The sequence below is a fragment of the Narcine bancroftii genome, chromosome 9 (genome assembly GCF_036971445.1).
Source record: "Narcine bancroftii isolate sNarBan1 chromosome 9, sNarBan1.hap1, whole genome shotgun sequence".
In the NCBI taxonomy this organism is placed as follows: Eukaryota; Metazoa; Chordata; class Chondrichthyes; order Torpediniformes; family Narcinidae; genus Narcine; species Narcine bancroftii.
The window spans coordinates 74546254-74558953 of record NC_091477.1 but is presented as its reverse complement, the minus strand read 5'-3'; the positions used below and the strand labels follow the sequence as shown (position 1 = coordinate 74558953).

The following is a 12700-nucleotide window of genomic DNA, read 5'->3' as shown; positions in this document are numbered from 1 at the left end:
CTTTGAAGCACATTGGGACCACAGCTCTTCTCAGGGAGATGCTAAAGATGTCAGTGAGAACATCTGGCAGCTTACCCTCACATCCCTGGGAATGTTATCCAGTCCAGCAGCTTTCTATGGGATGACCTTGCCACCGTCAGACACCACACCTGATCATTTGGAGGAGAGGGTCTTCTTCGCAGCCACCTCATTTCTCACCTCAAAGCACACGTAGAAGTCATTCAGTGCTTCTGGGAGGGAGGCATCACAAGCACAGGCAGATAGTGTAGTCTTATAGTTGGCGATGTCTTGGAGGTCCTTCCACAAACGTCGCGTGTTCTTGATGCATAGAAAGTGACTATGAATGCAATGGGCATGCACACATTTTGCTTCCCTGATGGCCTTAGACAGTTTGGCTCTTGAAACAGCAAAGGCTATCTTGACACCTGCTCTGAAGGCAGAGTCTCAGTTCCTCAGGATCTCAATCAGTCAGGCTGAGGAATGGAATTTAATACCAAAAACTGTGAGATGCAATGTGGGTAGGACCTACACAGTGAATCGTAGGGATCTGGGGAGTCTTGTACAGCACAAGGATCTTTGAGTACAGCTACTGTACATAGTACCTTGGAAGTGGCATTATAGATAAGATGGTCTAAAAGGCTTTTGGCATATTGGCCTTCAATCAGAGAATTGAGTAGAGAATTTGGGAGGTAATGTTGCAGGTTTACAAGATGTTGGTGAGGTCCCATTTGAGGGATCGTGCTCATCTATGGTTTCCTTGCTATGGAAAGATGTTGCCAAGCTGAAGAGTGTGTAGAGAGAAGATTTATGAGGATGTTGCCAGACTTAGAGGCTTGATCTGCAGGCAAAGGGGTTTATTCCTTGGAGTGCAGAAGGATGAATGATTATCTCTGAGGTGTACAAAGTCACAAGAGGTAGATTGGGTGAAAGCAGAGAGCCTTTTTCACAGAGTAGGGGGAAGTGGTCAGTAACCTGAGAAGATAGGTACAAGGTGAGGGTGGAGATTTGACAGGAACTGGAGAGGTTTTTTTAAAAAATCCCCACAGGATGGTGTGTATAGAACAGGCTGTTGGAGGAGGTAGTTTTTTTTACTTTAAAAAAAATTTTCACACTATGAACCATACTAACCAAAATACACACAAACATTTCCCTCTTGAATATACACAGAGTCATTTTCTCCCCTTTTACCCTTCCCTTCCCTCCCTCCTTCACCCCCCCTCCCCACCCACTCAACGTTCAACCTATATGATACATTAAACCCATTAAACAATGTCATCACACAATAAAAATAAACAAGAAATTTGTGTCTTCTACTTTTACATACTGGATCAGTTCATTTTGTCTTCTTCTCATTCTGTCATTTTAGGTGGTGGAGGTCCGCGGTAGGATTTCTCTGTTGTGTTCCATGTACGGTTCCCAAATTTGTTCGAATACTGTGATGTTATTTCTTAAATTATATGTTATTTTTTCCAATGGAATACATTTATTAATTTCTATGTACCATTGCCATCTTCTAATTTCCAGGTTGACATAATACATTTTTTTGCTACAGCTAAGGCTATCATAATAAATCTTTTTTGTGCTCCATCCAAATCGAGTCCAAGTTCTTTACTTCTTATATTACTTAGAAGAGAGATCTCTGGATTTTTTGGTATGTTGCTTTTTGTGATTTTATTTAATACCTGGTTTAGATCTTCCCAAAGTTTTTCCACTTTCTCACATGCCCAAATTGCATGTACTGTTGTTCCCGTTTCCTTCTTACAACAAAATCATCTGTCTGATACTGTTGGATCCCATTTATTTAACTTTTGGGGTGTGATGTATAGCCTGTGTAACCAATTATATTGTATCATGCATAACCTCGTGTTTATTGTATTTCTCATAGTTCCGGAGCATAGCTTTTCCCATGTTTCATTCTTTATCTTTATGTTTAGATCTTATTCCCATTTTTGTTTGGGTTTACAGCTTGTTTCTTCATTCTCTTTCTCTTGCAGTTTGATGTACATGTTTGTTATAAATCTTTTAATTATCATTGTGTCTGTAATCACATATTCAAAATTGCTTCCTTCTAGCAATCTCAGCCTGCTTCCCAATTTGTCCTTCAAGTAGGTTTTCAGTTGGTGGTATGCAAACATTGTACCATGAGTTATACCATATTTGTCCTTCATTTGTTCAAAAAATAATAATTTATTTCCCGAAAAACAATTTTCTATTCTTTTGATCCCTTTTCTCTCCCATTCTCTAAAGGAAAGGTTATCTATTGTGAAAGGGATTAGTTGATTTTGCGTCAATATTAGTTTTGCTAGTTGATAATTTGTTTTGTTCCTTTCTACATGAATCTTCTTCCAAATGTTGAGCAGATGGTGCAGTACTGGTGAATTGCTATGTTACACCAGCTTTTCATCACACTTATATAGTATATGTTCAGGTACCTTCTCCCCTATTTTATCTAGCTCTAATCTGGTCCAATTGGGTTTTTCCCTTGTTTGATAAAAATCTGATAGGTATTTTAATTGTGTTGCTCTATAATAATTCTTAAAGTTTGGTAGCTGTAAGCCCCCTTGTTTGTACCATTCTGTTAATTTATCTAGCGCTATTCTCGGTTCCCCCCTTTCCATAAGAATTTCCTTATTATTTTCTTTTGCTCCTTGAAGAATTTCTCTGTTAGGTGAATTTGTAATGATTGAAATAGGTATTGTATCCTTGGGAAGATATTCATTTTAATGCAATTTACCCTTCCTATCAGTGTTAGTGGTAAGTCTTTCCAATGTTCTAAATCGTCTTGTAATTTCTTCATTAATGGCTGATAATTTAGTTTGTATAGATGGCCTAGATTATTATCTGGTTGTATACCTAAGTATCGAATTGCTTGTGTTTGCCATCTAAATGGTGATTCTTTCTTAAACTTTGTGAAATCCGCATTATTCATTGACATTGCTTCACTTTTATTTGTGTTGATCTTGTACCCCGATACTTCTCCATATTCCTTCAATTTCTTATGTAATTCTTTTATTGATAATTCTGGTTCTGTTAAGTATACTATGACATCATCTGCAAATAGACTGATTTTATATTCCTTCTCTTTTATTTTGATCCCTCTTATTTTATTTTCTGTTCTTATCAGTTCTGCCAGTGGTTCTATAGCTAACGCGAACAGTGAGGGAGATAGTGGACATCCCTGCCTAGTTGATCTGCTTAATTTAAATTGGTTTGATATATATCCATTTACTGTCACCTTCGCCAATGGTCCCTTATATAATGCTTTAATCCAATTAATATATTTCTCTAGTAAGTTGAACCTCTGTAGTACTTTGAATAAATAATTCCATTCTACTCTGTCAAAGACTTTCTCTGCGTCTAAGGCAACTGCCACTGTTGGCGTCTTGTTTCCTTGTACTGCATGGATTAAGTTAATGAACTTACAGATATTGTCTGTTGTTTGTCTTTTCTTAATAAATCCAGTTTGATCTAGTTTTACTATTTTTGGTACACAGTCGGCCAATCTGTTTGCTAATAGTTTAACTATTATCTTATAATCTGTGTTAAGTAGAGATATTGGTCTATATGATGCTGGTGTTAGTGGATCTCTCCCCGTCTTTGATATTACTGTAATTATTGCTGTTTTGCATGAATCTGGCATGTTCTGTGTTTCTTCAATCTGGTTCATTACTTCCAGGAGAGGAGGAATGAATAAGTCTTTAAATGTTTTATAGAATTCTATTGGGAGTCCATCCTCTCCTAGCGTTTTATTGTTCAGTAGTTTTTTTTTAATATATCCTGTATTTCCTCTATTTCAAATGATTTTATTAATTTATTTTGCTCCTCTTCTTGCAATTTTGGTTGCTCAATTTTAGCTAGAAACTCATCTATTTTGTCTTCTTTCCCTTTGTTCTCAGTTCGATATAGTTGCTCGTAGAATTCCTTGAAGTTTTCATTGATCTCTGTTGCGTTATATGTAATTTGTTTGTCCTTTTTCCTTGATGCCAATACCGTTCTTTTAGTTTGTTCTGTCTTAAGCTGCCAAGCTAGTATTTTGTGTGTTTTTTCTCCTAGCTCATAATACTTCTGTTTTGTCTTCATTATATTCTTCTCCACCTTGTATGTTTGTAGTGTTTCATATTTTATTTTTTTGTCCGCCAATTCTCTTCTTTTTGTTGTATCTTCCCTTATTGCCAATTCTTTTTCCATACTTGCTGTTTCCCTTTCCAGCTTTTCTATTTCCTGATTGTAGTTTATTTCATCTTAGTTACATAACATTATCTGCCCTCTGATGAACGCTTTCATTGCATCCCATAGTATAAATTTATCTTTCACTGATTCCGTATTTATTTCAAAGTACATTTTAATTTGTCACTCATTGAATTCTCTAAAATCCTGTCTTTTAAGTAGCATGGAGTTTCATATCCATCTATATGTTCTCGGTGGGATGTCCTCCAGCTCTATTGCTAATAACAGGGGTGAGTGATCCGATAACAATCTAGCTTTATATTCCATTTTCCTAACTCTCCCTTGGATGTGGGCTGATAACAGGAACAGGTCTATCCTTGAGTATGTTTTATGTCTTCCCGAATAATATGAGTATTCCTTCTCCTTTGGGTGTTGTCTCCTCCATATATCCAAAAGTTGCATTTTCTTCATCGATTTAACCATAAATTTGGTTACTTTGTTCTTTCTACTAGTCTTTTTTCCATTTTTACTGGAGGAGGTAGTTGAGGCAAGTACTAATGCTATGTTGAAGAAGGAAATTGGACAGAGACGTGGATAGATAGGAGAGGTTTTGATGGATATGGGCCAAATGCAGGCTGGTGGAACATTTTGGTCAGCAAGTGCAGGCTGGACCTAAGTGTCTAAGTGTGTTCCCATGTGCTCGATTGTGATTCTAGTCCACACACAGTATTAGGAAAACAGAGTTCCGAAATCTAAATAAAAATTCTGGAACGTGGCCAAGCATTTAAAAAACAACCTAACGAGAATTTATTTTGAATTTCGACCCTGTTGTTAATCTCATTATACTTAATGCGTGACCCATAGGAACCCACCCACACTCCAGTCAGTGGCTGTTTCCTCAAATGCAGCTGAGAGATCATAGTGGATAAAATGGGACATTGGTGCAGACCCCAGCAGAGGGGCTCAAACTTGGACTAAAATTTTTCTGCTGCTAAACACTTGCACTTCAGAGATCTGATGGCAAGAAGGAAGTGAACTCAGGAGTCACACAGGGAGCAGAATGAGAAGCTGGAGTGACTCAGTAGGTCAGGCAGAATACATGGCTGGAATTGGTTTTTCGGTCAGAACCTTTTATCAAGAGTCCAATCAATGTTTTGTGGTCAGGCCCCTTTCAATTTTGGATGTCCTAACTGCAGTCTACATAGACATTAAGCTAGCACAGGAGGACCTACATGCTAGGATCATCAAACATCATATCCCAATGCTTTTTCAATCATTGCCAAGGACTTTAACTAGACCAGCTTAAAGAAGGTCCTTCCAAACTACCCTCTCAACCACTGCTATACCAGAGGATTGAGCCCTCTCAACCACTGCTATGCCACTCAGCCAATTGGAGAATCCGGCAGGTCTCCACTGTCAGCTGTGTCATGGTGCTACAACAATTTTTCTTTCTCTGATCACAAGAGGCATTTCAATTTCTGCCAATTGCGAAGCTGTCTGCCTGCCCTGCAGCAGACAAAATGCAATTTTGTGTAATATGACACTGTTTTTATTACAAGACAATAAATTTAATCTTGCATCTTAAAACAAGGGATTGAACACTCAACCACTGCAACACCAGTGAATTGAGTATACCAGCTATATCACCAAGGATGACAATTATTCCATTCCACACCTGCAAATTGGGAGGTTGAACCTGACTGTGTTCCTCCTTCCTGCACAGACAGAAACTAAAGACCATGAAACTCATAGGGTTTGAGGAGACAGAAGGGAAGGTTCGTGACTGTCTGGAGTTGGTGAACTATGAAATCTTCAAGGGCTTGGCAGTGAATTCAAGATGGTGGTGGAATGCAAGAAAAATAGAGGGTTATGGGCTATGAGGGAGGGATGGGTTAGATTGATGTGGAGTAGGTTTACATTGGTCAGCACAACACTGTGGGCTGAAAGGCTGTCGTGTTCTATGTCAAACAATTTTATGACATTTCTAATAACATTTGCAATAAATTTTCCAAAGACTTACCATTTCCAGGCGATTCGAGAAGTTTTTGTATATCTAGAAAGAGACAAGGCAAATATTTGGATCATGTTTTAATTTCAGTTTGCAAATCTACATCGCATTAATATTCACCAGGAATATGTTCTTTAGCTTTTGCCTGGTATCCACTTTATCATGAAAGTAACTGGAGAATAAATGGACCTTCTGTGGCATTACTCAGATCAACTTGAGCAGAAAGATGCTCTTAATTTCCTCTGTCCTGTCAGTGTCCCAAAAAAATCATGGCCGAACGAACACCTGGATGGTAGATGATCCTGTACAATTAGAGCTAGTCAAACTTATTTGCTTGCCATCCTTAATTTCCATTACACTTTATATTCTGTCTTGGCATTCTCAAACCTGACTGCATTGACATCAACTTTCTCAGTTTCTGTTAAATCCTTCCCCCATCCCCTTCCCTGGCCCTCTATTCTTGCCTCCTGCTCTCCATCTACGTTCACTTCTTGGCTTCTTTATCCTCCAACCTTTATCTACTCTCCCACAGATGCTGTGAAGCCTGCTGAGTTTCTCCAGCAGATCTGTGCTAATTTGTACGTGGTCTCAATGAGACCACAGACAGACATGTCAGTATGGCAGGGGGATGTGGAAATGAAATGGTTGGCTGTGGCAGTGGACGGAGTAATCTCCCAGTCTGTGTTCAGTCTCCCTGATGTAGAGGATATGCCAGCTGAGCTGCCAAGTGATCCACCACGTTATCACAGTGTTCTCTGTGTTTATTTCTGATGAAATAATCCCAAGATTGGGGAGAATTTAAATCAAGTGATGTGAACCTTGAGAGAGTACTTTGGAAAAACGTTAGAGTTCACTGCTGCCATTGAGTTTTTTTTTACATAATTTAAATCTATTGCCAAGATGGAAGTAAATACATAAAGTATATGGCAATTAGTATGACACCACTATGACATGATTATTTATTGAGGATTGATTCATTTGACTTCATAAATGCACAAAGAAAACCACATTTCCTGAACCTTCTGTGTTTCCAGCATATCACCTTGCTTTCTATGGCTGCACAAGTAACTTAGGAACACAGAGGGCAGTATATTTTACAGGCAGAGAGCTTATGCGCAGGAAATTTGTAAAAATGTCCAACTGATTGTCAGGTCTGAATAAACATAAGAATGGTGCAAGATAGCATCTCCACCCACTTCTAGCTCTATCTGGTCAGTCTTAGTATTTACTATAAAGCTTGAGAGTTCTTGGATAAAGCTCTAGAACATCTGGACAGCAGAGATGCATTCATCAAGATGCTCTTTATTGACTGCATTTAGCACCATCGTCCCCTCAAAATTAATCAGCAAACTCCAAGACCTGGGACTCAACATCCAACTGTATAATTGGATCATTGATTTCCTCACCTCCAGACCACAATCAGTGAGGATTGGCAAGAACATCTCCTCCATCATTTCCATCAGTACTGGAGCACCACAGGGCTGCGTTCTTAGCCCCCTGCCCTACTCACTTTACACCCACTACAGCAACACCAATCCACAAGTTGGCTGACCATACCACGGTAGTGGGTTGCACAAAAAAGGGGCAATGAGTCAGCATACAGAAGGGAGATTGAAAACTTGGCTGAATGGTGCACCAACAACAACCTTGCCACTCAATGCCACCAAAACCAAGGAGCTAATTGTTCACATCAAGAAGAGAAAACCTGAAGTATATGATCCATTGATCATTGGGGATCAGAGGTGGAGAGGGTGAACAAATTTAAATTATTTAGAGTCACCATCTTGGAGGAATTTTCCTGGACCCAACACACAAATGGCATCATGAGAAAAGTACGTTAGTTTGTGGAGGTTTGACATGACACCAGAAACACTGGGCTGTACAGCTTAAACCTCAATAATCTAATGGCTGATTATCCATATGATAAGGATGCATGGTTTTGGGGTAATATCAACATGGGCAGAGATCTGTTTATTCGACAGAAGGCAGAGAGTTGAAATAAATTACCAAGCAGAAATGCCAATCAATAGTGAGGGGAGAGTTTTATCTTTTATTCGTATGTGTGAGTTCTTCGACAACACATGGATGAAGGAAAAGGGTCTTTAATTTTTGTAAACAGCACCATGTGGCATGGCACGAGGCTGCAAGTCTCCATTACAGATCTAACATCGTCTCCTGCTTTGTGCCAGCCCCCTGCTGACAGCCAAGTATAATCAAACAGGAACTATAATCCTTAAGGCATTGCTAGTTGCATTGCAACCATGATCACTATCATTACAGGGAGTACTGCAAGAGTCCGTACTGAGCCCACAGCTGCTCAGCTGTTTTTGCCCCCTCCCAACCGATGAGAATTAGAGGACACATGTTCAAAGTGAGAGGGGAACAATTTAAAGGATATCTGAGGAGCAAGATCCTCTCTCTCTCTCCCCCCCCCCCCCCCCCCATACAGAAGGTATGGTGCATGTATGCCACGAGCTGCCAAAGGAGGCAGTGAAAGCAGGTATAATTATAATGTTTAAAGGGGGATTAGGAGAGGTACTTGGGTAGGAAAGGCATAGAGGGACATGGGTCTAATGCAGACAATCAGGAGGTAGACATCATAGTCAGCATGAACACGTTGGGCCGAAAGGACCTTTTCTAAGCTCTACAACTCAATGAATCTATATACTTGGGTGAATTTTTGTAGTCTGCAGAATAGACAGGAAATGGTTGAATACACCAAGTGCCAGAGAAACTCAGTAGGTCATGTAGCATCCATAGGAAGTTAAGGGTAAGGAACATTTTGGGCCTGGGCTCCTTGTTGGGAAAGAAGGGCATAGACTATTTTTTTAAAAATCCTTTGAATGCTGCATGACCTGTTGAGTTGCTCAGCACATTCATGTATTGTTTAACTTCAGAATGGAAATGGTTGTCGTTGAATCTCACTTACAGAACAGTGACAAAAATAAGACATGCAATTTCTGTTCCCATGTCCATCTGTCATATGTTTAGAGAAAGCAATACTTACAAATGAAGCAAAACCAAAGTGGAAGGAATGGTAAGCAGACAATGGCCACAAAAATTTTCAGGAAGCGTTCAAGGTTGTTTTCTGATGCCATCTTCTCCTTTGTGTTTCAATCTGAAATTAAAGTTAAGGCAGATGTAGAACTTCTAGACAGTCATACAGTGTAGAATCAGGCCCTTTGGACCAATCTGCCCTCACTGACCAGGATGTCCCACCCACACTCATCCCACTTGCTTGCATTTGGCCCATATCCTCTTAACCAGTCCTATCCATGTTTCTATCCAAATGTTTCTTAAACATTGCCTCAACCATCACCTTAAGCAGCCCATCCATTCACCCAACAACCTCTGCGTTTAAAAAAATTCCTGCCTAATCACTCCCTCCCCCCTCACCTTATACCTGTCCTCTGGTTATTGAATCCCTATTCTTGGCAAAAGACACTCTGCATTCACCTGATCTATTTTCAGGACATTTGTGGGCAACACAGTTGGCGTAGCAGTGAGTGCAATCGGGATCAGACCTAGGTTCAAATCCTGCGCTGTCTGCAAGGAGTTTGTATGTTCTCCCTGTGTCTGCATGGGTTTTCTCTGGGGGATGGGAGGGCTGCTTTCCTCCCACTCTTCAAAAACATTCCAGGGAGTAGGTTATTGGGATGCAATTTGGGCAGCTCAAACTTGTAGGTCAGAATTGGCCTGTTGCAATGCTGTATGTCTAACTTAACAATTTAATCACCCTTCATCCTCCTGCATTTCAAAGAATAAAGCCTTAACCTGTGCTGGGCGCTATCAGTAACCCCATTAATGACACAGATAAAGACTGAGGGGAACGATAGGTTTTATTGTATTAGAGACTGCTGGCCCTGGTCCAAGGCTAGGAATGAGCAGGAAGGAGAGGGGACTCGACCTTTATGGCCCAGGTCACATGGGTAGGATCCAAGGTAGAAGGACATCTGGAGGGTGGGCCAACTTTAACATATCATATCACTACAGTCATCCCCCTTTTAAAAAAATGGAACCCATCAGAAAACAATCAAGAAACTGGGGTGATAACAGCAACAACAATATAGTAGCACAACAGCCACAGTATAATCAGATAAAACAAGGGGCGGGAGAAGCAGACGCCCCTGCCAGTTAGAGGTCGAGCTACATGGGTGGCCTTGTCTGTCTGCTGGACCGCTGTGAAACTGGTGTGTCCGTACGGCACTCCTTCAGAGAAGGGACTGATGGCGGAGTGTTCACTGCAGGGACTGTCTGAGAAGGGGTGCCAGCAGTGGACTCCCGGAATGCTGGGAGGTCCTCCGCTGCTGCATGTGGGGTAGCTGCTTGGACATCCGGTTGCAAGGCAGGCAGCTCAGGATCCAGGGTCGTGCTTTGATGCTGAATGATCGGGTCTGCGGCGTGGTCAGTAGCTGGCAAAGCGGTCTCGGTCTCCAGCTCTTACCAGGTCTCGTATTGGCACAGTGTCCTCATGGCCATCTAGGTCCCTCACAAATGCGTATTGAGGGTTTGCATGTATGAGGTGCACTGCTTCAACCAGTGGGTCCATCTTATGGCCCCTGACGTGCTTCAGAAGCAGAACTGGTCCTGGGGTTGTCAGCCAGGGAGGGATGAAGGAACCATTCGCCAATTTCCTTGATCCGCATCATGGAGTTCGAGATTCGGCTGGCTTGATTCAGAGTGACTGATGCCAGGATAGGCATCCCTTCATCATCTGTGGGGAGATCTTCCCAAGATAGCGACCTCCATGTTGACCACGCAGTGTTCAATGAGGAAGAAGGCAGAAGTAGAGTTGTGGCAGTCGGAAGTGACGTCATTGGGGTGGTAGGCAGAGGTGCAGAGGTTGGGAGCGATGGTCGACAAGATGGCGCTCCCCTTACTGCACATACGGGCAGCACCGGAAGCTCTTCTGGAACTCACACCATGTTGCTCCCGGACTGCAGTCAGGACCTGCAGACTTTCTGGTAATGGCCCCTCTTCTCTCAGCCCGAACACTTAGCCCTCCTTGCGGGGCAGAGGCATTGCAAATGCTTGGACTGCCCACAGAAGTTGCATCTTGACGATGCTGTCAGCGTGATTACAGCCATCGTTGGGTCAGTAATGCCCAACACTGAGTCCCAGGCCGAAGGCCCTCATGGTAGAACATACAGAGATGGCCTGCTTTTGCTCGCGATCGACACCGCGTGGCACTGGGCAGAGTCTAATGTCCTGATTAAGTCGATAACCTTTTTGAGTGGGAGCGGGTCCTCCTCGAGGAGTCATTGCCGGATATAATCTGACCTCAGACCTGACACGCAGGTGTCTCGAATCAGTTCTTCCACGCACTGGGTTAGGGATATAGTGGCCGTGGATTCCCCAAACAGTCTTTTTGCAGTGTGACCAGGGACCAGATGGACTCTTCAGTGGACTGCTAAGCTGTTGTTTTCTGGACGCCAGCAGGTAATGGGAGTAGACCACGTTCACTTTAGGCTTGTACAGTGCCTGCAGCTCAGCCATCGCCTCGTTGTAGGTCGCACTGCCTTGGATGGTCAGGAAGGCCCTCTGGCCAACTCATGCCTGAAGGATTTTTAACTTCCCCTCATAGTCGACCACCTCAGCACCAGCATCAAGGAAGTTGTTGAAGCAGTTCATCCATTGCTCAAAGAGCACCAAAGCACCTGACTTGGGGGTCTACTTCCAGCAGTTCTGGGTGCAGCAATTTCTCCATTACCGGAGACCTCCAAAATCTAGTACAATAAATTGTTGGGTGCTATCAGTAGCCCCAATAATGACACAAATAAAGACTGAGGGGTACGATAAGTTTTATTGTACTAGAGACTGGTGGCCCGGGTCCAAGGCTAGGAATGAGCGGGAAGGAGAGGGGACTCTATCTTTATGGCCCAGGGTCACATGGGCAGGACTAAGGGAGGAGCTAAGGTAGAAGGACACCTGGAGGACAGGCCAGCCAGTACACTACAGCCTGCTCAACCTTTTCCTGTAACTCTGGCCCCAAATCTTGGCAATGCTCAACTCTCAATAGCTCTAACCTCTCACCCTGCTTCACAATTGAGGCACAGAAGCCATACATTTGCACCATAGGAGCCAAAGATCTTCTGTTGTTTTAGATGCTACAGAGCCCAGAGCATCTTTTGAAGATAATAAAAGAGTCAGCAAACAGGCTGCAGTAAGTGGCTAACCTAGCCAGTCCCCTCACAGCCTCTGACCTCTATGTGAGGCACTGACTCAAGAAGGCACCCAACATCATAACGGGCGTCCATCACTCTGGTCATTTACCTCTTCACACTGCTGCCTTCAGGCAGAAGGTGCAGAAGTTGATCAGGTTCCTTCCCCCCCACCCCCCCCCCCACCACCTTCCCAACAGTTGTCAGGCTGTTGAATTACCCCAGATTACAATCCATAAGCATAATCCACTTTGGGACCACCAAAAGATCTGTTTGCACTACTGAAACAGTTTTTTCCTTGCACTAACTGAGTCTGTGAATATTTATTTATCTATTTTGAAATTTATTATCTACTTTTCTGTCT

The 12700-nt window shown here is 42.3% G+C and overlaps 1 protein-coding gene across 1 annotated transcript in view; it reads right to left on the bottom strand.

The window, feature by feature from the left end:
* The window catches only part of ky (kyphoscoliosis peptidase), a 126786-nt gene extending 117553 nt beyond the window's left edge, over window positions 1-9233 (bottom strand). The window contains exons 1-2 of the mRNA XM_069896493.1: window positions 9183-9233; window positions 6188-6220 (exon numbers count right to left, since the gene is read on the bottom strand). Coding sequence (XP_069752594.1) covers window positions 6188-6190 — 3 coding nt within the window. The 5' untranslated portion in view covers window positions 6191-6220; window positions 9183-9233. The remainder of the gene's footprint in view (window positions 1-6187; window positions 6221-9182) is intronic.
* Between the last annotated feature and the right edge of the window lie 3467 nt (window positions 9234-12700).